A 25,923-nucleotide genomic window follows, 5' to 3' on the forward strand; every position below is an offset into this window, starting at 1 on the left:
TAGCGATTGTACATAATCAATAAACATTAGATGACTACTACATGCTGGGCACTAAATATACAACAACAAACAAAAATGAAACAATTCCCTTTACCAAGAGATTTACATATACCTCTGGACCCCCTCCCCTCACTTCCCTTCTGAATAAAGAAGTATATTCTATCATCTGTTCTTTAGGACCAAAAAGTAGTCAATGAATTTATTTGCTATAATAATATATATATATATATATATATATATATATATATATAAAAAACAAATAATTTAATTTACATTATTAAAATCGTGTGTATTATTCTCTAAGTTCCACTGAGGCATCTGGAGTAAGGAAGAACAGAGTTCAAATCCTGCCTCAATCACTAATTATTAATCTTTTATCATAGGGTCATCAATTTAGAGCTGGGAAAAACCTTAGCATTTAGCTGATTCAATTGCCCTCATTTTGAAGCCCTGAGAGATAAAGTGAGTGTCTTGGGTCATAAAGGGAAAAAAACAGCAGAATCAGGATGAGATCCCAGGTCTTCTGACCTCAGACCCCAGTACTCCCTTCACTATCCTTTACTTCTTCCAACAAAATACATATTAAGTCTGAGAGAGAAGTGAAGATGTAATTGTAGATAGTAATAATTACTAATACTTAGATAGAACTTTTAAGTTTTACAAGGTGATAAGATAGAATTTGGGTTAGGCTTTAAGTGAGAATACAGAATCACAGAAAACTAGACTTAAACAGACATAAGAAAATTTTTGAATCCAAGTGTCTCTCTTCCTAGACTCCATATACCCCTTTTAACAGAGGGGGAAAGTGACCCTCATCGAGTACTTTTCTTGTGGTCACACAACCAGTAAATAATGGAGCAGAATTTCAAATTTAGCTCCTTCATGAAGCTGGATCTAATACTTTGATTCTGCAGCAAGCTATCTCTCTAATTGCTACAGAAGGTGACACTAGGGAATTCATTTTCTTAAAACCTACAAGTTGGGTATTTTGAAGCTATTAGTCCCTGAGAAGTCTATTCAACAGTCTCCTTTATTATCCTGGGCTATAGCTATCACAATATAGAAGAATAACATAACAGCAATATTTGACATAGATTAGGTTATCAGATGATAGAATATACTTCTGTATATACTCCAGGAGGCTAAGTGCTACAGATAAGAGATGAAGAAATGGATTTATAAAGTTTAAGTGACTTGTCTGGTTACTTGGCTAGAAGACATCAAAAGCAGGATTTTTTTTGGGGGGGGCAATTGGGGTTAAGTGAATTGCCCAGGGTCACACAGCTAGTAAGTATCTTGAGGCTGGATTTGAACTAAGGGTCTCCTGACTCTAGAGCTGGTGCTCTCATCCACTCTGCCACCAAGCTGACCCAGAGAAGCAGGATTTGAAGTGAGGTCTTAAGCAGTCCCGGGTAATCAATTCATAGGTCTATCAACCAGCCTCAGATTTCAAAACTATCTTCTACTCTGGAGAAAGTGATGTCATTTATCTGTTCCTCTAAAGTGACACTGAATCATTTAATGGTCAGCAAACATCCACCAAAAAGCTGTGTATGATTAGATCAAATTACCACTTTCCCTGTGCACATCTTAAATGAGGAAGATAATGGTAATGAGGATACCTTGAAGAAAACTGATTTTCTGTCATCAGTTTGGCATATTTAAAAAAAAAAAACAAAACTAAGGTCAAGAGACTTTAGCAATCTTCACTTCTGGGAATGAGAAAAATGTGATCTGTCCTTTTTTATCTTATGAGGCATTTATCTCTATTTTTTTCTTTCCAGTATCTATGAGAATAGAATATTTACTAACAATGCATACAATTTACAAATGTTGTTTATTTCATATTTCAAAAGTGCTTTCTGCAGTGATCAGCAATGGTATCAATAAATTTTCAATCCATTGTTCACTTTATAGTCCCATGTCAAAGGAAGAACTTATTTTTTAAAACAGTGCCTAAAAATGACAAAAACATCAAATCTCTTATTTAGATAGGCTATTTGCTTTCCCTAATGCCAACCATTATTGAAAATGGTTTTCTGGTCATGTTATATCTAGTCAGAAATTCAATATTCAAAAGTCAACATTTATCTGTTTTGCCATTTGTGTCCCCTGCCCACAAACTTCCCTTTGCATTTTCCATGTCAAAATTCTTGCCCCCCCCACTTTAATACTACTATAGATCTGCTACAGCATAACCTTGAAAAGGTTTCTATTCTATCATTAATGATGTTTAAATATATAGAAATCAGGGAAGAAAATGAAATTGCTTTAGTCCGTCTCTTCTGGCAAGGCAATAAATCATTACTCTATATTTTAAAGGTTATTTACTGGATATTCATGAATGTCCTATTTCCAAATATGGATTTCTCTCATGTCTGGCCTAAGCTCTTTTCCTTCTTTCTCCACAGCTTCTGCTTTGAGGTTCTTATCAGCCATCATGGATTCAATTATCTATACAGATGACTCCTAAATCTCCTGAGTTCAAGGCTTACACCATCTGCCTTCTAGATACCTCTACTTGGATATCCCACAAACTTCTCAAATTCAACATACCTAAGATTGAACTATTTTCCCCCTAAACCTTCACCTCTTTTTTCCTATTTTTGTTGAAGGAATCAATCTGGTTACTCCACTGCTGCCAAAATAATCTTAAAAGTACAGATCATGTGCTCAAGAAACTCCAGTGGTTTCTTCTTGCTGTTAGGACAGCATTTTCCCCAGGATCACCAATTGAGAGCTACAAGGGACTTTACAAGTCAACCTGTCCACTTCATTTTACACATGGGTAAAAAGTGGCAGACCTAGAATTTAAACTAGTTCCTTTAATTTGAAATACAGTCAACTTTTCATTATACTGCTACAACTTTCTTGATTTGGCATTTTGCAATTTAACTCTGACCTACTCTGGAGGGGACAGGGAATTATGACTTTTGTTTTTATCTTGTATAAATTTTCCTGTGGTTCCTTCTCTTCTCCAGAGAGCCACTCCTATAACAAGAATTTTTTTTAAAGGAAAAAGAAGAAAAAATGAATAAATATATTGAAAAAATATGACAACATATGTTTTACACCTGAGGATCTTCAATGGGACAAGTTATTTTTTTCTCTCTGAGGTCATGTTTGTGGTTTGTAATTTGACAAATTCATTGATTGTTTTGTGGTGGTTGTTCTTTCCATTTACTTACTTAGTTGTAGTCACTTTATATGATTTTTTGGTTCTGCTTACTTCACATTGTTTCACTTTAAGCAAAAAATTTTTTTTAGGGTTTTTTTTTTATTTTGCAAGGCAATGGGGTTAAGTGGCTTGTTCAAGGCCACACAGCTAGGTAATTATTAAGTGTCTGAGGCCGGATTTGAACTCAGGTACTCCTGACTCCAGGGCTAGTGCTCTATCCACTGCACCACCGAGCCAACCCTTTGTAAAAATTTTTATGCTTCTTTCTTTTCATTATATTTGTAGTTTTTACAGCACAATCACATCTCATTACAATCATGTACCACAATTTGTTTAGCCTTTCCTCAATGATGGGCATTTATTTTGATTCCAATTCTTTGATACATAAAAAGTACTGCTATAAATATTTTTGGTATATGGGACCTTTCTTTTGGTCAAAGACCTCCTTAAGGTATATGCTTAGTAGTGGAATATCTAGGAATATGGGAAAGTTCCTGGTGAAGTCCTTTCAGGGTTAAAAATAGTTTTTGTAAAGGAAAAACCTTTATTCCAAAGGAGGCACAGAGCTACCTGCTTTATGATAAGACTATTTTTGCAAACTGGGAGGACAGTCAAACCATAGACATTACTTCATTAAGATGGTGATGAAGTTATCTCACCATCTGGTGGGAAAAATATTATGAAAACATTTCATTCTTTTCTCTGTGTCTGTTGCTGGGGTAGATTTTCCACAAATAAGGTTGTGTCTCTCAGCCAAGGAGAAGGTGGTTAGGGAAGGGGGACCTGTGTTAGGACCTATATAATCTTGCTTGATTGTTCCTGGATCCTTGCCATTTTTGTGAGAGATTTGGGGTTTGCCCTTTTCTAGAGAAAAGCAAATAAATAAACTTTCTTTTGCTCAGACAAATCTCTGAAAATTTTCTTGGTAGATTTTTATCCCTTATATAGGTCAAAGGGTTTGGATCTTTTAGTCATTATATTTGTAAAATTCCAAATTGTTTTCCAAAATAGTTATACTAAATTCACAGTTCGACCAATAATGAATTAGTGTACTTATCTTTGTATAATTAAAATCTTTTACTAACAGATTGCCTTCTGTGGTGGGGGGAAGTGAGATTAGGGGGGGGAAATTGCAAACTTCAAAATATATAAATAAATAAATAAAATATAAAAATATCTTTTTTGTCATCTTTAATAATTTGCTAGGTAGGTGATGAAATCAGTTTTTTTTTTAAATTTGCAGTTATCTTACTATTAGATTTTAAGAATTCTGTTTGGTCTTTGTTTATAGTTTTTGACTATTCTTTTGTCACAACTTTGACCACTTACCTATTAAGAGAATGGTTTTTTGTCATATATTTGTTAGTTGTACATCTTGGACACCTGTCTTTATTAGAGAAATCTGATATGTATTCTTTCCCATTTCCCTCCTTATCCTAGATGCATCAATTTTGTTTGAGCAGAAGTTTTTTAATTTCATTTAATCAAAATGACCTATTTTTGTAACTGACTCTATTCCTTTGTTGGTTAAGAGTATATATCCTACCTTTTACTGTGAAAGGTATGCAATCCATTTTTCTTTTATTTTATTTTTATGGCATGATGGCCATTTCAAATTTATCATATGATGTGGTATAAAGTATTTAGCTAAGTTTATTATCTGGCAAATCCAGCCTATCTTTCTTTATTTTTTTTTTAAAGATATTATTTGAGTTTTACAATTTCCCCCCCAATCTTACCCCCCCCACGGAAAGCAATCTGTCAGTCTTTACTTTGTTTCCATGTTGTACATTGATGCAAATTGAGTGATGAGAGAAATCATATCCTTAAGGAAGGGACAATAAGTCTAAGAGATAACAAGATCAGACAATAAGATATCTTTTTTTTCTAAATTAAAGGGAATAGTCTTTGAAATTTATTCAAACTCCACAGCTCTTTATCTGGATACAGATGGCACTCTCTCCCTTGCAGACAACCTAAAATTATTCCCGATTGTTGCACTGATGGAATGAGCGAGTCCTTCAAGGTTGATCATCACCCCCATGTTGCTGTTAGGGTGTACATTGTTTTTCTGGTTCTGCTCATCTCACTCCGCATCAGTTCATGCAAATCCCTCCAGGCTTCCCTGAAATCCCCTCCCTCCTGGTTTCTAATAGAACACTATTGTTCTATTATGACATACAGTTTGCTAAGCCATTCCCCAATTGAAGGACTTTTACTTGATTTCCAATTCTTTGCCACCACAAACAGGGCTGCTATGAATATTTTTGTACAAGTGATGTTTTTACCTTTTTTTTTTATCATCTCTTCAGGGTATAGAGCCAGTAGTGGTATTGCTGGATCAAAGGGTATGCTCATTTTTGTTGCCCTTTGGGCATAGTTCCAAATAGCTCTCCAGAAGGGTTGGATGAGTTCACAGTTCCACCAACAGTGTAATAGTGTCCCAGATTTCCCACATCCCTTCCAACAATGATCATTATCCTTCCTGGTCATACTGGCCAATCTGAGAGGTGTGAGGTGGTACCTCAGAGAAGCTTTAATTTGCATTTCTCTAATAAGTAATGATTTAGAGCAATTTTTCATATGGCTATGGATTGCTTTGATCTCCTCATCTGTAAATTGTCTTTGCATATCCTTTGACCATTTGTCAATTGGGGAATGGCTTTTTGTTTTAAAAATATGACTCAGTTCTCTGTATATTTTAAGAAATGAGTCCTTTGTCAGAATCATTAGTTGTAAAGATTGTTTCCCAATTTACTACATTTCTTTTGATCTTGGTTACAGTGGTTTTATCTCTGCAAAAGCTTTTTAATTTAATGTAATTGAAATCATCTAGTTGGTTTTTGGTGATGTTCTCCAACTCTTCCTTAGTCATAAACTGCTCCCCTTTCCACAGATCTGACAGGTAGACTAGTCCTTGATCTTCTAATTTGCTTATAGTATTGTTTTTTATGTCTAAGTCCTGTAACCATTTGGATCTTATCTTGGTAAAGGGTGTGAGGTGTTGGTCTAATCTAAGTTTCTTTCATACTAACTTCTAAATTTTCCCAGCAGTTTTTATTGAAGAGGGAGTTTTTATCCCAATAGCTGGACTCTTTGGGTTTATCAAACAACAGATTACTATAATTGTTTCCTGCTTTTGCACCTGGTCTGTTCCACTGGTCTACCACTCTATTTCTTAGCCAATACCAAACAGTTTTGATGACTGATGCTTTATAATTTTAGATCAGGTAGGGCTAAGCCCCCTCCTTTTGCACTTTTTTTCATTAAGCTTCTGGAAATTCTTGACTTTTTATTTCTCCATATGAATTTACTTACAACTTTTTCTAACTCATTAAAGTAATCTTTTGGAATTTTGATTGGTAGGGCACTAAACAGGTAGTTTAGTTTTGGTAGAATTGTCATTTTTATTATATTAGCTCTCCCTATCCATGAGCAGTTGATGTTTGCCTAGTTATTTAAATCTGATTTAATTTGTGTGAGAAGTGTTTTATAATTTTTTTCAAAAAGATTCTGAGTCTGTCTTGGCAAACAGACTCCCAGGTATTTTATACTGTCTGAGGTTACTTTGAATGGGATTTCTCTTTCTAGCTCTTCCTGCTGTATCTTGCTAGACATATATAGAAAAGTTGAGGATTTATGAGGGTTTATTTTATAACCTGCAACTTTGCTAAAATTGCTAATTGTTTCCAGTAGTGTTTTGGATGATTTCTTGAGATTCTCTAGGTAGACCATCATGTCACCTGCAAAGCATGAAAGTTTTGTCTCTTCCTTCCCAATTCAAATTCCTTCAATTTCTTTTTCTTCTCTAATTGCTGAACCAGCCTACCTTTCTAAACCCATTTTACCTTATTTCTGTCTAAATATGCTTCTGTGCAGTCAACAAGTCTACTTGCTATGGACAATTGACATTGCACCTCCATCTCTGTACCTTTATATAGCTTAACTCATATGAATTTAATTATACATGCTTACCTTTACCTCTTAGAATCCTGAGTTTACTACAAGGCTCAGCAGGGGCATCATGTATTATGATAAGGTTTTCTTATAAAACAATCACATTTTCATGATAACTTTGTATTTGTATTACCTACATTTCTCAATGTAACTATCTACAAAACTAACCAGGACACTGAAAAAATATGGCATTAAGATTAATGCTCCGCAGTCTCAGACCTCTCTGACTGCCTATCAAGCTGGCCTGGATTAATCAGTCAAGCTAGTAATTAACAGAAATTTACTATAAGTCAACTATATGCAAGGCTTATGCTAAGAGCTGAGGATATAGGAGGAAAAAGAGGCAAAAGTTAATCTCTGCCCTCAATAACCTCACAATCTAATGGGGAGACAACATTCAAACAGACAGATACAAATGAGTGATATGCAGAATAGAAAGTAACTGACAGAAGGAAGGCACTAGAATTACAAGGGTTGGATAAGATTTCCTATATAAGATGGGGTTTTATTTGGGACTTAAAAGCAAACTAGGGAAATTAGTAGGCAGAGTTAAGCAGGAAGAACATTTCAGACAAGGAAGACTGCAGAAGAACATGGTTACCAAGAGAATGCAGACTAAGCCATCTTTCACAAAGTGCAAGCTTTTTGCATCCTTTGACTTGTGCTGCTTCCCCTATTAGAACGTTCAAACTCTTTGAAATATAGTTAGGAACTAACTATATTGACCTATTTCATGTAGGCCAGTACTTTGCATATATTAAGTGCTTAATAAGTGATTTGCCTTTCATTCATTCATTCATTCATTCACTTGTTTATTCATAATCCTCCAACTCTGCAAAAATGAGAGATGGTGATAGGGAATATCTTTTCATATCTCTTCTTAGGGACTAGGAGGTCATTATAATGACACAGAATTTAGCTTTGTTTCATTTTTCCTATTTCTCCTTAAACTGTTGTAAACACTGTGTATAATGTATTTCCTAGTTATGCTTAATTCATGAATCAGTTCATATTACTTTTCTCATTTTCTCTATATTCATCATTTTTTAAAACAAAACAAAAAGTAATATTCCATTAAATTCAAATACTACTTCTTTAGTTATTCTCTGATCAATGGGGAAGATTATTTCTTAGCAAAATTCCAAAATCTTTACAGAATGGTTGAATTAGTCTGAAATCCCATTAGTTTTGGTGTTCTTCAACCCTTCCATCATTGACTATTTTCATCTTTTGTCATCTTTGACAATTTTCTGGGTATACATAAAGCCCCAGAATTGTTTTTAATATTAATTTCTCTTATTATTGATATTACAGAATATTGTTCCACATGGTTATCAATATCCTTTTGAGAATGATTTGTCTAAGCCTTTGACAACTAGCTACTTGGGAATTGTGGGAAGCCTTTCTTGATTCTCCAAGATCTTTCTCCCTTCTCAAAATATCTTGCACTTATCTGTGTGCATACTGAATTTTCCCAATACAAAAGAATTTTCTCAGACGTAGGCCTTTTTATTTTTCATTTTTGTCTTTGCTGCTCTAGTACCTTGTTTATAATAGGCACTTGATCAAATAAATTGAATTTTCTCATAAATAACATGGTTAATTACAATGCCTGGCTAAATGATAATGTAGTTATAGCAAACTCACCAACAGAAAAAAGAAAAGCAAAGAATGTGAGAAGGGACCAAACAAAACAAAAACCCGCAAACCACCTTATTTACATATATTTAAGCACAGACAAGAATCAAGCTAGGCTATGTCCACAAATTGATTTGTGGAATAAATCAGTCAAGATTAGGAACGCTTGAATTGACACAGACACTATCTGTAAGTAGTGTTAAATATTCTGTGTAGACAATTTGTGCTTTTGTCAATAATGTAATTCAGGAGTATTATCATTTAGCAATCGACAGCAGATGGAATCAATTTAACAGAGATGCAGATATTTGTTAAACTAGCAAATCATCAGCTCACCTCACTGTATCATAACTTAAAGTGCTCAGATTCCTAAGGGAAAATAAAATATGGTGAATTTTAAAATACAAATGTTAAATATGAACTAAAATGACTTTATCAAACTTTTGGCTAACCTGTAAAATAACAGTGATAGCAAAAGTAGAATAGTTTTAATTCACAGAAAGGTCACAACATAATTAGTTTTGCTCAACATGTCAAAACCTGGAGAACATTCAAGATTTATAATCTTCTTTCAAATACTTGTCATTATTTTTAAGATCATTCTTACTACAATGTAAGAAGACAAAAGTATTTAGAAGGCAAGTGAACAACAAATCCTCTTTCCTAAGTCATTGTTTGCAGACCATGACTGTGTGTATATACATCTGCAAAATTAATGGCATTAATTACACGCAAATTTATTGTGTTTTTTCACTTTCCAGTATGGGTGGAGTGGGGAGGAGGGAAGGAACAGAAGAGCTACGAAGCAGAAATAGATGTAAAATACCCAGAGGGGAGATTTAGTCTTAATGCATATCTTAGAAGAGGTTTATCCTTTCAACAAGCCCTTCCAGGCTCATAGAGTCAGGGTTAAAGAGACCATAGAAGTCATCTAGTTCACTAATTTTATGGGGACAGAAACTCAGGCCCAGAGGAAATGAGTGACTTTTTTAAAGTCACAGAGGTATGTGGCAGATCTCAATTTGGAATTCAGGTTCTGTAATTCCAAATTACGTTCCTCACTTAGCAGAATAGTAGAAAGATAGGGGAAAATTAAATTATAAAAATTAGGCATGATGATATCATCTCAAAATATTACTTTTAAAATGAATTATATTTTGTTATAGATTAAATCAGTTCAGCTAATATAACTTTTTAAGGTTCACATGATCCAGGGTTGATATTTGCCATATGGATTTAAGAGCAAGGGAGAGAAGATACATAGGAAATATATTTCAGGAAATGTTCCTCTTATCTTCTGTCTTCATGTATTTCCAGTGGATCAAACTTTAGTACTGGCAATTTCAGGGCAGCAGCAGCCCTTGAAGAAAATCACTACCAACAGTACTGGCCAAAACCATAAAGAAACCAACTCACTCACCACCTGGGACCAGAAAAACCCAGATGAGTCCTAAACTATATGCCAGTACTAATATAAATTAATTGCTTCAATAGAACACTGTCACTGTCTATAAAAGACCTACATTTTCTAGATCTCTGTCCAACAGTCAAGGACCAAGAAAAATGAAAATAATGCTTACAAATTTTGCAACAAGTTTATTCTTGACTCTTAGGAGTTCTGGAGGGATTTACAAACTTTGGAGTTTCTGGAGGAAGCCTTTCCCAATGCTGCCAAGTCTAGGGCCTTGCTTATTTGTGGGAGGGATGACAATCTGTTTCACTGGGCTGGAAATTCCTTTTGGCGAAAGGTAGAAGGGAAGAGAGAAATGGCAAGACTATTAGTACAGGTGCAGTAAAAAGCAGGCAAATTGATAGCTTTAATTTTTAATTCAGAACAGCTGATACATTGATTTATAAAGTATAGCTACAAAGAAGAGGCACCTTTTTCAATTAAAGTTGAAGAAATTCATAGAACTCAAGAGATAAAACACTATGGTCTTTTTTTTTTTTTTTAGGTTTTTGCAAGGCAAATGGGGTTAAGTGGCTTGCCCAAGGCCACACAGCTAGGTAATTATTAAGTGTCTAAGACCGGATTTGAACCCAGGTACTCCTGACTCCAGGGCCGGTGCTTTATCCACTACACCACCTAGCCACCCTGAGATAAAACACTATGAAGCAAACAACTTCAAGTTTAGAAATCAGCACACATGGAATGCCTATATAATAATAATAATAATAATAATAATAATAAAAACTATTGTGCGAAAACTCTCATTACTTTATCATCACATCTCATGCAAACTAGCAAAATGTGGATAAACTGTAGTTTTTCCAATTACTCAATGTACACTAAAGCACCTAATAGTAAACTGTGACTATCACTAATTTTTTTTAATTAAATATGATCACCACTTTTGTGTTTCTGAAATGAATTTAGTTGTTGAGTTTGAGATGCTGGTTTAACATTCTGGTGGAAATGTCATAAAAGCATTTGGAGATGCAGGTCTAGAACTCAGGCCTAAAAGTCTTCATTATCCAACACAATACTTGGCACAGTAGTAACCCTTAACAAAATATTTGTGGATTTCTTTTATTATTATTATTATTATTATTATTTAAAGATTTTATTTACTTTGAGTTTTACAATTTTTCCCCTAATCTTACTTCCCTCCCCCCACCCCCACAGAAGGCAATTTGTCAGTCTTTACATTGTTTCCATGGTATACATTGATCCAAATTGAATGTGATAAGAGAGAAATCATATCCTTAAGGAAGAAACATAAAGTATAAGAGATAGCAAGATCAGACAATAAGATATCAGGTTTTTTCCCCTAAATTAAAGTTAATAGTCCTTGGTCTTTGTTCAAACTCCACAGTTCTTTCCCTGGATACAGATAGTATTCTCCATTGCAGAGAGCCCCAAATTGTCCCTGATTGTTGCACTGAAGGAATGAGCAAATATATCAAGGTTGACCATTGCCCCCATGTTGTTGTTAGGGTGTACAGTGTTTTTCTGGTTCTGCTCATCTCACTCAGCATCAGTTCAAGCAAATCCCTCCAGGCTTCCCTGAAATCCCGTCCCTCCTGGTTTCTAATAGAACAATAGTGTTCCATGACATACATATATTGTGGATTTCTTAATATACATTTGGAAATAATCTTAATAGCTATCTTTCAAAGTCATTTTCTCTCTTCTCTTGACTTCAAAACCTGGAAATCATCTTTGGTTCTTCATTCTCATAACAAATTGGTCCCTCAAAATTCTGACAATTCCCTCCTCTATCTCTACTGCTGCTCCAATTGCACTGGTTCTTATAACTGCAATAGCCTCCTCATGGGCATTTTCATCTCCATCATCTTTCCCTTCTCTATTCCATATGTAGAAAACTAGATTATGTCTATCATTCCTCTGTTCAGAAACTTCCAGCAATCCCCTCCAGCCTAGCATGTCAACATCAAAATCTCCTGCCTGATTCTCCACAGGTAACTGGCATGGGAGACCAAGGATGAACTGGAGTTCAAATCCTGCTTCGACACTTATGGTGTAGTCCTGGGACAATCATTTAACCTTTCCATAAAATGCTGAGGGACAGTCTTTTTGGGGGGCTTATTTGCATTTCCAGTACTCATCACAATGCCTGGAACATAGGAAGCTCTTTACATATGCTCCATTTATGTATATATACCTGCTCACCAATCTCCCTACCTTCTCTTTCCTTTTATCTACCTATTATAAAATAGTCCCCCGCCTTATAAGATTGTTGTGAGGATCAAATGAGATATTTGTAAAATTTGTAAAATCTTAAAGCTCTAACTAAATTCTGTCATTCCTATTACTTTTGAAGTTGTTGTTTCATATCTCTCTTCACTCTCCTGTACTGTGTCTCCCATAAGTACTGTGTTTTCCTGCCTTATCTGCCTTTGGTAATGCACAAAATTCATTTAGCAAACATTAGCAAGTATTGATTGGCAACAAGGTTCTGGAGATACAAAGACATATAGGACTTTTCTATCATGGAGCTCACAATCAAATTGGGGGAGGGGGTAATGATACGAATAACTATGACACAAGGGAGAGAGACAAACACAGAGGATTGGTTTAGGCAAAGAAGTAGAAAGCATTTAAAGAGGGAGGGAATCATTTTCACCTTGGTGGGTCAGGGAAGACTTCACCAAAGAGATGGCACCTAAACTGATGGCACCTAAACTGTAGCAGGGAGGGAGAGAGGAGGAAGCTATTTCCAGAACAGGAAGAAGGATTAGATAATATTCTATAGAAAGGAAGGAGAAAGATTAGAAATGAGTGCAATAAATAATAACAGTATTTGATTGGAATATGTAGGATATGAATAAAAGTTCATATTTACACAGTGCTTTAAGTTTTACAGAATAACAACCATGTCCGATGAAACTGAGGTTTAGATGAAGAGACTATCCCAAGATCAGACAGCTAGTTATTGTCAAAGGAGAGATATGAAAGCAGATCCACTTGACTCTAAATTCAGCCTTCTTTCCAAGACACTACACTGCTTCTCTTAAGATGGATGAGTTGCTGCTTTAGGATTTCTGTTTATGAAGCAGCAAAACCCAGAGCTTTTATGTTAAAGGAAAAAATACTGTATGTATCCGGAAAGAAACAATTCAAGAACTAAGAAATGATAGTAAGAATCACATATGCCCTATAATAGAAGATCTTGGAATACGATTTTTCAAAAAGGCAAAAATAGGCTTACAACCAAGAATAATTTACCTTGCAAAGCTGAGTATAATCCTAATGCAGGGATGGAAGGAGGAAGACCTTTAATGGAATGGGAGTCCTTTAAGTATTTCTGATGAAAACAAGAGCCTAATAGGAACCTGAAACACAAGTACAAGAGTCCAGACAAACCTAGAAAGGCAGATTTTAAGTAAATGGAAGGGAGCTGCATAATGATGTAGGGCTAACATTCTAAATGGGGGAGAACAGTTCAGTATCCATTCAGAATCAAATTTTAAAAAAAATACAACAAAAGGAATGTTGTAAGGAATGGAGATGGGATTGGTTCCTTTCTGAGGGTTTTAAGAGGGAAAAGAAAAGAGGGGAAAAAGCAAGGATATTCTAGGATAGAAAGCAGGAAAAAGGAAGTAGAATTTGTTATTTCTTATAACTGGAGTGTGTTAGAATATACAAATATGGAGGGAGGGGGCTAAGTAGGAAATCAGGGAACTTCATTTTTATCTGAAACAAAGGACTGTACTCACACTGAGCTTGTTGTAAAAATACAACAAATTCCACAAAGAAACAACTAGAGATGGGGAAGGATTGTTAAGAGGGAAAATGATACTGGGGAGGGAACAGTCATAAGCAAAGCAAACCTTCTGATGCTAATTGGGGGATTAAAAGGAAGGAAAAGAAAAGTAAGGGGGTCCCTTGGATTCCCTTTTTGACAATTAAGAACTGGCTTAACAAATTGTTTGTGACTATAATGTAATATTATTGACATAAAAAATTACAAAAGAATCAATTTCAAAGATTCTGAGGGAGCATTAACTGATGCAGAGTGAAAGAAAAGTTGAACAATGTATACTAGTACTGTGAAGAAAAGTTATGTAAACAGTGACCAACCATGTCTCCAGAGAACCTGTGATGAGGCATGTTATTCAACTCTTGACAGAGAGATGATGGGCACATGCAATTCTGAGCATGACATTTTATAGATTGACTTTGTTTGGTCCTGATTATTTGTTAAAAGGCTTCTTTTTCTCAATTAATTAGGATAAAGCAATTAGCAATAATGATACAAAAAAAAAGTCATTGAGACCCATAGAAGAGAACAGAAGGAAATTTTGAAGGACCAATTTTGAAAGTAACAAGTAGAATTTAATATATATTTAAACAAGTCATTATAAAATGGAGATTCATGATTTCATATAAAATCCTCTTTTTGTGTTTGGTTCTGAAAATGGAAAGACTTGATTAGAATAAAAATATTCTAAAAAAAGTTAAAAAGTTATCACCAATTATACTCAATGCTGTATGAATGAAATTATAAAACCTTTGTAACAAGGTAGTCAAGAAGGTAAATAGTAGCATTCAAGAAGATCACTCCTAAGATAAAATAACTGCAAAGTCATTTGAGTGCTTCTGGCTGATTTGCTTTTAGCCTACAAGATTGAACCAAGAATTAACAAAATTAATCCATATGAATTGCAACATAAACAGATTCATGTAATTTTTAATTTTTTTTGAAAAGAGGAACTTTTTCCTAGGCCAGCCCTCTTTCCTCACATATACACTTCGATGTTTTCATAGTTTATAATATCAGAAATGACCTCCGGGTCAGGCATTTGTCAGTTAATGACCTGTTGGGCTAATGGCCTTTAGCTTTGCCTAGGGCACACAAGTCCTCCAGTTGGTCATTAGCTGCCAGGAAAGGGCATCCTTCCAATCACTATTGCTAAATAAATAAAATTTGCTCCCGGGCTAAGACCTTATAAGCCAACTTTGGCCTGGGGTGAATTTTTTAGTTGAGTGTTTACAACTCTGAGGATTGAAGAAAATGATGGAAATGCCAAAGCCCTAACTAGATGAACCCAACTGGGCTATGTATCACTACTAATGAAATGTGTACACAAGGCTTTTTTTTTTCCCCAGAGGTAGCAAAGTGCTTTTTGTTTGTGGTTATTCCAATTAGGTCTTAGTCTTATAATAGTATATAAACTCATTCTATTAAAAAAACCCCCAAATTAACTCACTTTTGCCTTGTTAGCCTAATACTTAGAACATATTTTGTGAAAGGAGGTTGTATACATCTCACTGGATCTTCAGAACATTTGTGAGTTAGCCATGTATTATTAGCTACATTTTACAGAAGGAAAATTTAAGGTAAAAAGGTTTCAGTTACTTGCCCAAGGTCATATGGCTAGTGTGACTATTCTCCTCCTACTCTGCTCATCTGTCACAGCTGCCTTCTAAAACTGATGTTCATAATGTTGTTGACACACTGTATTTCAAAATGAAAAATAGGGGAAAGCAATAGTTTACTGCAACATTAGTAATTGTCACACAAAATTGAGTAAGAACCATTTAAAACTTTATTTTGAATGCTAGCATTTGAAAAGTAATTTTTTAAAAAGTAAAACAGGAAGATAAAGATTAATGGAGATTATGAAGGGCAAATCTGAGTACTTCTAAATCCTTTGCAGATTGGTGATATTTTCTGATGCTTAATTTTACTTCCACATTAAGAATTTTTCTTATAATGGAAATAGCTGATTTCCCCCCCTTATTTACCATGATTAGGATTGGTTCACAAAGAGAACAGAAGACAAAAAGAAAAGGGATGAATACATAGGAGAAGAAAAGATGAAGGTGGGGAATAGAGCAGGACTGCTTTCTTCAAATATTCAACTGATATACAAAAGAAGGATAAGATTTCTCTCCCTTCCACCAAAGAAAAAGCATTTGCCAGGGAGTTTAAATTATAGGGAGGCAGATTTCAACTTATTGGAGGGAAAACTTATTAAAAACTAGAACTATTTCAAATAGAGTTGCTTCATGAAATTTTGAATTTCCTATTACTGTGAATTTTTCAAACAAAGGCAAGATGACCACCAATCCAAGGATGTAGCTACAGGGAGGAATTAATGCTTCAGGTAAGGGTTAAACTAGATCATCTCTGAGATCCCTTTTAACTCTAAGATTCAATGACTTAATGACTTAAAAAAATTATATTAGTGAATGTAGAATGCAAATCATGATTTAACTTGTTTGATTCCTGGAGTATGTATGAGAGTGAGTGAGTGAGTGTGTGTGTGTGTGTGTGTGTTGGGGAACAGGTAATAGGAGAACAAGCAAGGAGACTAATAAAAAAAATCTGGAGTGACAAAGTTAATGTACTAGCAGTCAGTTATAATAATAATTACTACATTTTCTCTCTCAGTTCAATAAATCACTGAGTAATTGAACTAAGAAGAAATAATCAAAGTTAAATCTTTCATTCAAAAGAACAGCTTATCTAGGGGCTCAATTGGTGTCTCAAAAGCTATCAGTTTTCATGGAACTATCCTTGGAAGGGTCACCTCACCTTCAGTGGAAGAGCTTTAGGGAGGCAGAATCTGAGGTGGTTCATTTCTCTTTTAAAGATATTTAATTGTTCAAGTTTGCTTTTTTTTTTACATTGGGTCTAAGCTGGAATTTTTATAATTTCTAGTCCTTGTGACTAAGTAGAATAAATCTAATGTCTTTTCCATAAGACATCTTTTCAAATACTTGAAGACAGCTGTCACAATAGTAATAACTAGTATTTACATAGTGCTTTTAAGTTTGTAAATCCCTTTACGAACATATCATTTGATCTTAACAACCTCATGAAACAGATATGGACAAATATTATCCCCATTTCTGAGATAAGGAAACTGAGACTCAAAAAGATTGAATGATTTAGCCAACTAGTGTTAATGGTGAGTTTTGAACTAGGATTCTATCTACTGAGCTTTATGACATAAAAATACATCTTTCTTCTAAACACCCATTTCCTCATATGGCATAGTCTCCAGGCTCCCCAGCATTCTGTCTCTTTCTTCCTCTCTAGTTTCTTAATCCCAATCCTAAAATGTGTTGCCCAGAACAGAACAAAATATTCTAGGACAGTGGTACTAATTACCTTTTTGTGTTCTGTACACTAGACTTATCCCCTCAATGGAACTTGTTATCATATTTGCTGTTTTGGCTGACAGGGTTGATTCACTTTGAATTTATAGTCTACTAAAAATTTCACATAGTTTTAAATGATCTACTTTTCAGATATATCTTTGCCATATTGTACTTCCAATGCTTATTTTTTGAGTTCAATTGTAAGACCATACATTTATCTTAATAAAATTTAATATTCAATAAACTTTAATATTCTTAGCATAATCTATCTAATTGTTCAAGATCTTTTTTGGATCCTGTGTCATCTTATTGTTACCTTGCATGTTATATATAATGAGAATAAGCATGTAAAAATTAACTTAAAAATATGAGATGAATATTTCAATGCATTACAAACCCTACACAATTTTACATTTTATCTCATTAAATTTCAACTTATTAGATTTGACCAAATTTAGACTGTCAAATTTTTTTAGGTAGTGTGCCACCAATGAATCTGATAAGCAGTACAACTACACTTTTCTCCTACTTAGTGGGTTAGGGTCAAGGATCTCATGGGGACACTTCACTAAAGATATCTTTCCAAGATTAACACTCTTTGAGTTCAGTTTCTGGCAAGTTCTAAATCCATCTAATTACTATCATATCACAAGATTTAAAGTAGGTGGCCTTAAGGAGACAATTTGGGTTGTTCACCAACCTGAGTTGAGTTATTGGTCAACATCCTTTGAAATGTCCCACATTTTTTCAATTAATCAACTATGAAATGTCTAAGAGTCCAGATATTGTAGAGGATGAAAAGTACAAAGAATAAAATAATCCTACTCAACAAATACAAATAGTAGTGTATATAATAAGTTAATATAATACACATAAGTTTTATGGACTTATTATATATGCTACTTTTAGCACATATAGTTATATAGTTAGTTATGTATACATATTGTTAAATACATGGTAATCTGGGAGAACATTCAAAAGAGCTTTTTTATCTGACCACACATGCATTATCTACCACAGCTCTATTAACAATGCTCCCTATTATCTGAAGCATCTTATACTTCTTACACTGCCATCTTGGCCATTTTTAAGGCTCTATTCAATATCATACCACACTTGAAAACTTCACTTAGTATTCTCTTCCCACCAGCTGAAAGTGATTTGTCTCTCCTTCATGTAATAGAGCTTTATATGGAACATTTTTATTTTTACATCTCTATCAAAGAGGGTACTAAATGAGTGTTTGTTTACTAACTGGTACATACCTTATGTACTATCCACTTTAACTCCAAATATAAATTTAGTAAATAAAGTTCACATAACAACTTTGAAAAGTACTAGATTTTTTTTCTGAATCGATCAATGAGCACATAGCAAGGCACTATGCTAAGAGCTTCTGATAAAGATTTATATAAAAATATAAAGCATCAGAAATATAGGTCAGGGTAAAAATGAGGTTCTTAAAACAAACTCAATATGTTTCAATGGTTTCATCAATCGATATATAAATGTATATATGCTAAATATTTTTGTGAAGATTAAGAGTAAATGTAACATCTTCCCTTATGATCACACTGAAAGTAATCCTACTTTTTGAAAACACACATCCTTCTATATTAGAGCAGTTAATCATGTAAAAAGAACATTGGATCTTAAGTCACACTAGGTTTGTTACAGATGCTAATGAGCTATTAAGTCAATAATTTCTGTAAATAAAACTATATCTTAAAGATTTGATATTACAAAAATACCCTGCCATATAAAAGCATATTTTATTTTAATATAGTTCTTTTTTAAGATTACTGTACTTTAATATCAATTCAAAAAACTATAATATCACAGACAAGGCAAACAGCAAATCAGCAATAGAGGGTTCTTTAATAAAATGTATGTTAGATTTGGTGTAAGAGAAGTAGATTTACATGCAAAAATTGGGAATGTTTATACAAACAAAAGTCTTACTTGTAAACAACATATTTATGCCTTTAGGAAAACAAAGTTAACATAAGGAAATACATCAGTTATGTAAGTAGTACATCTGTTTCCACTGGTTATTTATAAATGTAAATCACTAATGCTTAATAAAACAGTACTCAGGTGTGATCTAATAGTGGTGTTCTAGGTTATCGGGGACAAAAACCCTAAATCAATCACATTACAAAATTTCATCTCCCTAGTTTAACATATAGAAATTAGCCTACTTCATAAAAAGGGGACATTCAAATTCATAAAAGTAATATGGTAGGATTCAGATATTTAAACATATCAGCCTATATCACCAATTGTAAATTTTTTTTTTAAAAGGGTATGTCAAATAGGGCAGTTAGGTGGCACAATGAGTGGATAGAGTGCCTGGTTTAGAGTCAGACAGACTCATCTTCCTGAGTTCGAATCTGGCCTCTGCCACTTACTAGTTCTATAACCCTGGGCAAGTTACTTAACCCTATTTAACTCAATTTCATCATTTAACAAATAAGCTGGAAAAGGAAATGGCAAACTACTCCAAAATCTTTGCCAAGAAAACTCCAAATGCAGTCATGAAGAAATCAGATAGAAGTGAAAAACTGAACAACATATCAGACAGTAGTCTAAGGAGTCTAACGAGCATTGTAGCCTAATAATACATATCTAGTCTACAAATAAACAGAATTTTAAAAGAACTTACAACAGTGAATTGGTTTTTAGATTGCCCTTTCCATTTCGTAATATTTTCCCCAATTATTCTGCATGTCTCTTTGATAGGTTGATGTTCAAGTACTTAGATTTTAGGTTGCCTTAACCTGTCATTATAATAGACAGCGATGCTTTTACATGAATACAACACAGCAACTAACCTCAATGGGGGTCAGGTAATTTATGGCTTCAGAACTGATATCCTGAGATATCTTTATTTGAAGATCTTCATAGAACTAAAAAAATTACCCTCAAATCTATCAAACTGAAAACATGAATGAACCTCAGCATTAATATTTTTAAATCATTTGTGAGTTTTTTCCTCATGAATCATAAATCTCATTTGTGCTCATGTCACCACTGAAACAATATGTAGCTGTAGCAAGAAGAAAATTACCAGAGGATTAATATAACAGTTTCTATACTTAGTGTTATTTAAAAAATCTAAGTGTTACCTAAGGCAATTACCTTGCAGACCTCTAATATCTTTAGGGAAAGGCCTAAGGGAAAATAATTGACTTTGCTAATTTTACCCATGGCAATTATAAAATAGCTCTGCATTTCATTATGACTACAGAATCCTTCATCTAATTGTCTGCCCCAAGAGAAGTACAGAGATAAATAAACCATACAGAACCTCAGACAATAAAATTAGTTTGCTAGAACAGATTTGTTTAAAAAATCACGTTTAGCTACTTTAAATAAAACAATTTGTTTTTGTCCTCCTGACCTGTTATTTTTCCTGGGGAAATGAAATTTTGTTATATGATTGATTCAGGGCTTTTGTCCCTGATAGCCTAGAACTCTACTGTGAGTACTGAGTACTGTTTTATTAGGCAATTTATTTATAAAATTTATATAAAACCAGTGGCAACAGATGTACTCCTTACATAACTTCTCTTACTTGAAGATAACTTCTCATAGATATGACTTGCCCAGATTCAAACTGAATTTGTATCCAAATCCTCTAGTCTTCAGGGTTGACTCTCTAGCTACTAGTTATGTTGTTTTTACTTTACTATGCCAAATCTATATCTACAAAGAAAAATTCTACTTATATTATGCTACAATTACATTACAAATAAAAAGATATTATCCTTTGACTATTATTAAATTACTGAAACTTATCCAAGACCATCTATTTATTCATTTACCAAGCACCTATTATATGAAAGGTTCTTTTTAACACTATGAAAACAAAAACCCTCTATATTTACATTCTTAATACCTGAGAACTTAGTTTATAAACAAAGAAGTTCAAAATCACTGTTTAAAAATTGAAGATAATATAATGTAGATATTTAGATAAGATTCAGTATTGTCAAAATAAAACATACCATCAAAATCACCTATTAAGTCTTGAAAAAACATCTAGAAAACAGTAAATAAATATATATAAACAATAGCTTTAGTAGAGTAATAGTGGAAAAATAGTGGAATAGACAAGATAAAGAAGAATTAGGAATAAATTAAACTCAACCAAGTGCTCAATAATTTTAGATAATAAATGACTTGAAGATATCTATATTTGACAAAAACTAGTTGGAAAACAGGAAGACAATTTGGAAGAAATTAGTGTTAAACAACTATGTTATACCATTTAGCCCAAAACACCTCAAAATATAATTGTGTAACCTGAATATTAAGGGTGACTCCAAAAAAAAATCATAGTATCTGATATCTGATCAGGTAATTTCTATGATTGGAAGAGAATTCTTAACTAAACCAATGGTAAACCCAAAGATTAAAATTGTATTTTTTATTGTGTAAAGTAGTAAAGCATTTACATGTACAAAATCAAGACAACTATAATAAGAAAGGAAGTGGTCAAATGAGAAAAACAAATCTTTGCATTAACTATTTCCCTCTTAAGTGTAGGATTTCCTCCAAGTTATATATGTAAGTATAACAGCTATAAAAGATCAAGAACCAATATCTAGCAGATAATGGTCAAAGATCACCAACAGTTCTCAAAAGAAAAATTGCATTAATATGAAAGGAAAAAGCAAATCAGTGTTAAGAGCAAAGAAATCTAAACAACTCTAAGCTTTCACTTAACAAGCAGCAAATTGACAGGTGACAAAAAAGTATGAAGAATGTGTTAGTTAAGACACACAAACTAATACACTGTTGCTAGATCTATGAATTCATCCAACTATTTTGAAAAGCAATTTGAAATTATGTAAAGCAATTAAAATGAACTACCTTTTGACCTACCTGTCTCATTATTAGGCACACATCTCAAGAAGGTGAAAGATTAAAAAAATACTCTTACATATCACAAAATACTTTTGGAAATTCTTTTTGTAGTAGTAAAAATTATAAAAAAGTAAATGTCTGTTGGCTGGGGTATGACTAAACAAACTGTGGTACATGAATTATTTCAATGAAGTATTATGTTGTAAGAAAGAAAAACTACAAAGAATACAGGGAAGCATGGGTAGACTTATCAGTTGATGAGAAGTGAAGTAAGCAGAAGCAGGAAAATAATGATTAATGAGTCTAAACTGAAGGCTATGTATTTATAATGATCAAACTTGATAAGAATAATCTTCCTGTCTTTGAAGATATATATATATATATATATATATATATATATATATATATATATATATATATATATATATATATGTGGGAAGGGAGGAGACTATATTTGTGCAACACTGAATATAATAATGTCCAATTTAGTTGACATTTTTAACTGAATTGCCTTTTTTTCTCTTTTCTCTTCTTTGTTAGAAGAATTGTATCTCTGAGTGAGGCAGTAGAAGGGATATATAGAGAAATGAAGTGATGTAAAAAATGATAGCAACTTAAAAATTTATAAACCTCTTAAGAGGAAACCTCCTTATTTTAAGTTTAGTTTAGTTTAGTTTTTTTGCTGGCCAGATATCTGAGAGATTAATAAATTATTCTATTTCTGAAACATAATTTCGATTTGTATAGAAGCTATTCTGTTGAGAACTTTTAAGTCCTTGAATGAAAGGAATCTTTTCTGCACATGGAAGGCATTCTTCAAATACATTTCTCTGGATGCTAAGCACACTAGTATCAACCTATAATCCTTTCACTTTCAAAGACGATCCACATCATTTAGAAGTCATCTACTGTGGTTAAAACAGTGATACATCAAAAACTGAGATTTACAGAGGCTCAACCACAGAACACAGTTACTACAGGTATTTTAAACAAAATGAGTCAATGAAGCTCCTTTTGAAACTGACCTTGTAGAAATTTCAATGCTCCATTAGAGAACAAAGGTAGAAATTCTAAAAATCAAAAATCCATGTTTAGGATAAGGAAAAGAGAATTGTTGAGAATGATTTGAAATGTTAAAGATTAGTACTTTTTTTTTAAATCAAAAAGGGATATCGAAAACCAATGTCTAACGGAGCAGATGGTGGAGGTCTTTTACTCTGGGAACATGTATGACAATGGTTTTGAATGTAAAGTACCAAGTGCATTTTGATTTTAAAGAAATATTTAATTCTCACAAATTTAAACAGTAACAAAATTTAAGAGGGAAGAATATAAATGAATAATAAGTGCTGAATGACTAGAATACATCAGATATTATCTTAAAAATGTTTCAATGGATTTAAAATAAATCACTAACTTCCACCTTATACTACAGTATTATATCTTATTTAACATCAACAACAATACCTTAAACTTACATAGCTCTTTTCCTAAGAAAAGATCAAAATAAATTAAACTGATGACTGCATAAGGAAAAGAAACTACTAAAAATAATCAGCTAAATCTTTGATTTTAGGGGGAAAGAGGTCTCATGTAAATACTTATTTGATCAGTTACTCTGAAAGAATAGCATAGAAAATTTCCTATGCTCCCAAACCTAGGCACATCTCCACAAGTCTGAGGATGTAGGATTCAAAGAACACAAGAATCCCTGTGAATTCTAAACAAAACAGTTCATGCAGTAGAAGATAGGAAGAACTGTCTTAAGAGCAAGAATAGGAATCAGAACATGGAACTCTCATGTAAAACTCAAGAGACTTCACTGCAATGAAAATCCACAAATAGACAATATGGAGGAGGCATTCAATAGAGGGAATTAATCATTACTGAGTTTGGGATTAGGTTGGGGGGGGAAGCATTTCTTTTTACTATTTCTTTTTTATATAAATGCAAACTAAATGTCAGAGGCATTATACAGTTTCTCTTTCCATAATCAATGACTTGATCCCTTCTGAAACTGTGACAGCCTTGATCAATAGTGATTTTTGATTAACAACCTGGAGCACCATCAAAAACTAACGGAGTCAGGGGCGGCTAGGTGATGCAGTGGATAAAGCACCGGCCCTGGAGTCAGGAGTACCTGGGTTCAAATCCGGTCTCAGACACTTAATAATTACCTAGTCATGTGGCCTTGGGCAAGCCACTTAACCCCATTTGCCTTGCAAAATCCTAAAAAAACCCCCAAAAAACAAAAAAACTAACAGTCAGCATTTACTTACTGTTAAGCTACTGTACTAGTCAATGTGCAGATAGCCAGGCAAATAGCCAACTCCCATTCTGAGATTAGACAATAGTTATGTATGTACAAAATGAAAACCACACATTTCTACATACGGGGGTATGTATGTATGTTTGCACATGCACATGGGTGCAGCACATGTATGTTTTTCTTCTTTACCTTTGTATTCTGCAACTGGGCTAGTCCGGTGCAGGCATTTGCTAGAAGGAAGTCTCCACTCAGGATGGCTATTTTATTTCCGAACTGCATGTCTTTCAGTGGACCATCAGAAGAATTCAATTCACTTAAATTTACAATCCCACGATGCACAAGGAAAGCTGTGTGGATGAGTTCTGTGATCTCTGCCAGACTTCTTTGACTAAAACATAAAAGTAAGACTTGCTTTAGAAGTTTGATATAGAAGAAAACAGTATAATTCTACCATGAAAATCAGACTGAAGTTAACAATAAAAGATACTTTTGATTATTCGTTTTTCTTGTAGCTTTTAAGCAAAAGTCTCCAACCAGCAGATCATGATCTACTAATAGAGTCTAAAGTTCTACTGGATGGTCCTTTAAACCAGAAGCCCCTATTCCCTTCCTCATACCACCTCATTCCTCCATCATTTACTAAAACTCCCAATGTGGAGAATACAAAATGACAATGGCAATGCTTAAGTATATTTTTTTACTAGCCCATTATTCTCTGAAAGTCTCAAGACTTCAAATTCATTTGTTCATTAAATAAATGATTATCATTGTCATCTTTGTTCTGTTAACTAACACTATATAAATAAGTCACACACAAATATACCAGATTAATTTCCAAAGTGCTTTTGCTCCCATTTTTAACTAAGTGGAACAAATGTTAGTAGTCCCATTTTACAGAAAGAGAAACTGAGGTTCTGATCAGTGCATTGCCTAAAATTACTAAGAGGTGGCAGAGACTGTATTCAAATGGATGTCTCCTGACTAAATGTCTAATACTTTTGATTACATTGTTTATCAAGCTGCTTTTATGTGCAAGGCACTGTATTAAACATTTTGTTCCAGAGATAAATAAAATATAATTCTTACTCTCAAGAAAATTACAGTCTCACAGGGGAACTAAGGTGGTGGTTTTAGAAATGGTAAGTAAGGAAGAGAAAGAAAAGGTGGCTCTTCATTATTAAAAAAAAACATACCATAGAAAGAATATAGAAATACTTAATAATTAACAGAATAATATATTTCAAAACTTTACTTTTAAAGAGAAAAGCTATATTTCCAATTCATTTACTCTTTCAAAATACTTCAGATGCATTTTAAATACGACTCATTGTTAACATACAGGAGAGAGGAAAAGAGTTACCTTACATAGTCTCCTAAAGGGTTTTTCCATGAGACCTTCCATGAGATAGAACAAATCCTCATTTAAGTCTACTA

The 25,923-nt window shown here is 33.6% G+C and overlaps 1 protein-coding gene across 1 annotated transcript in view; it reads right to left on the reverse strand.

The window, feature by feature from the left end:
* The window catches only part of PDSS2 (decaprenyl diphosphate synthase subunit 2), a 287,192-nt gene that overhangs the window by 79,782 nt on the left and 181,487 nt on the right, over positions 1 to 25,923 (reverse strand). Inside the window, exon 3 of the mRNA XM_074187281.1 lies at positions 24,679 to 24,877. Coding sequence (XP_074043382.1) covers positions 24,679 to 24,877 — 199 coding nt within the window. The remainder of the gene's footprint in view (positions 1 to 24,678; positions 24,878 to 25,923) is intronic.

This window comes from Macrotis lagotis, chromosome 5 (assembly GCF_037893015.1).
Source record: "Macrotis lagotis isolate mMagLag1 chromosome 5, bilby.v1.9.chrom.fasta, whole genome shotgun sequence".
In the NCBI taxonomy this organism is placed as follows: Eukaryota; Metazoa; Chordata; class Mammalia; order Peramelemorphia; family Peramelidae; genus Macrotis; species Macrotis lagotis.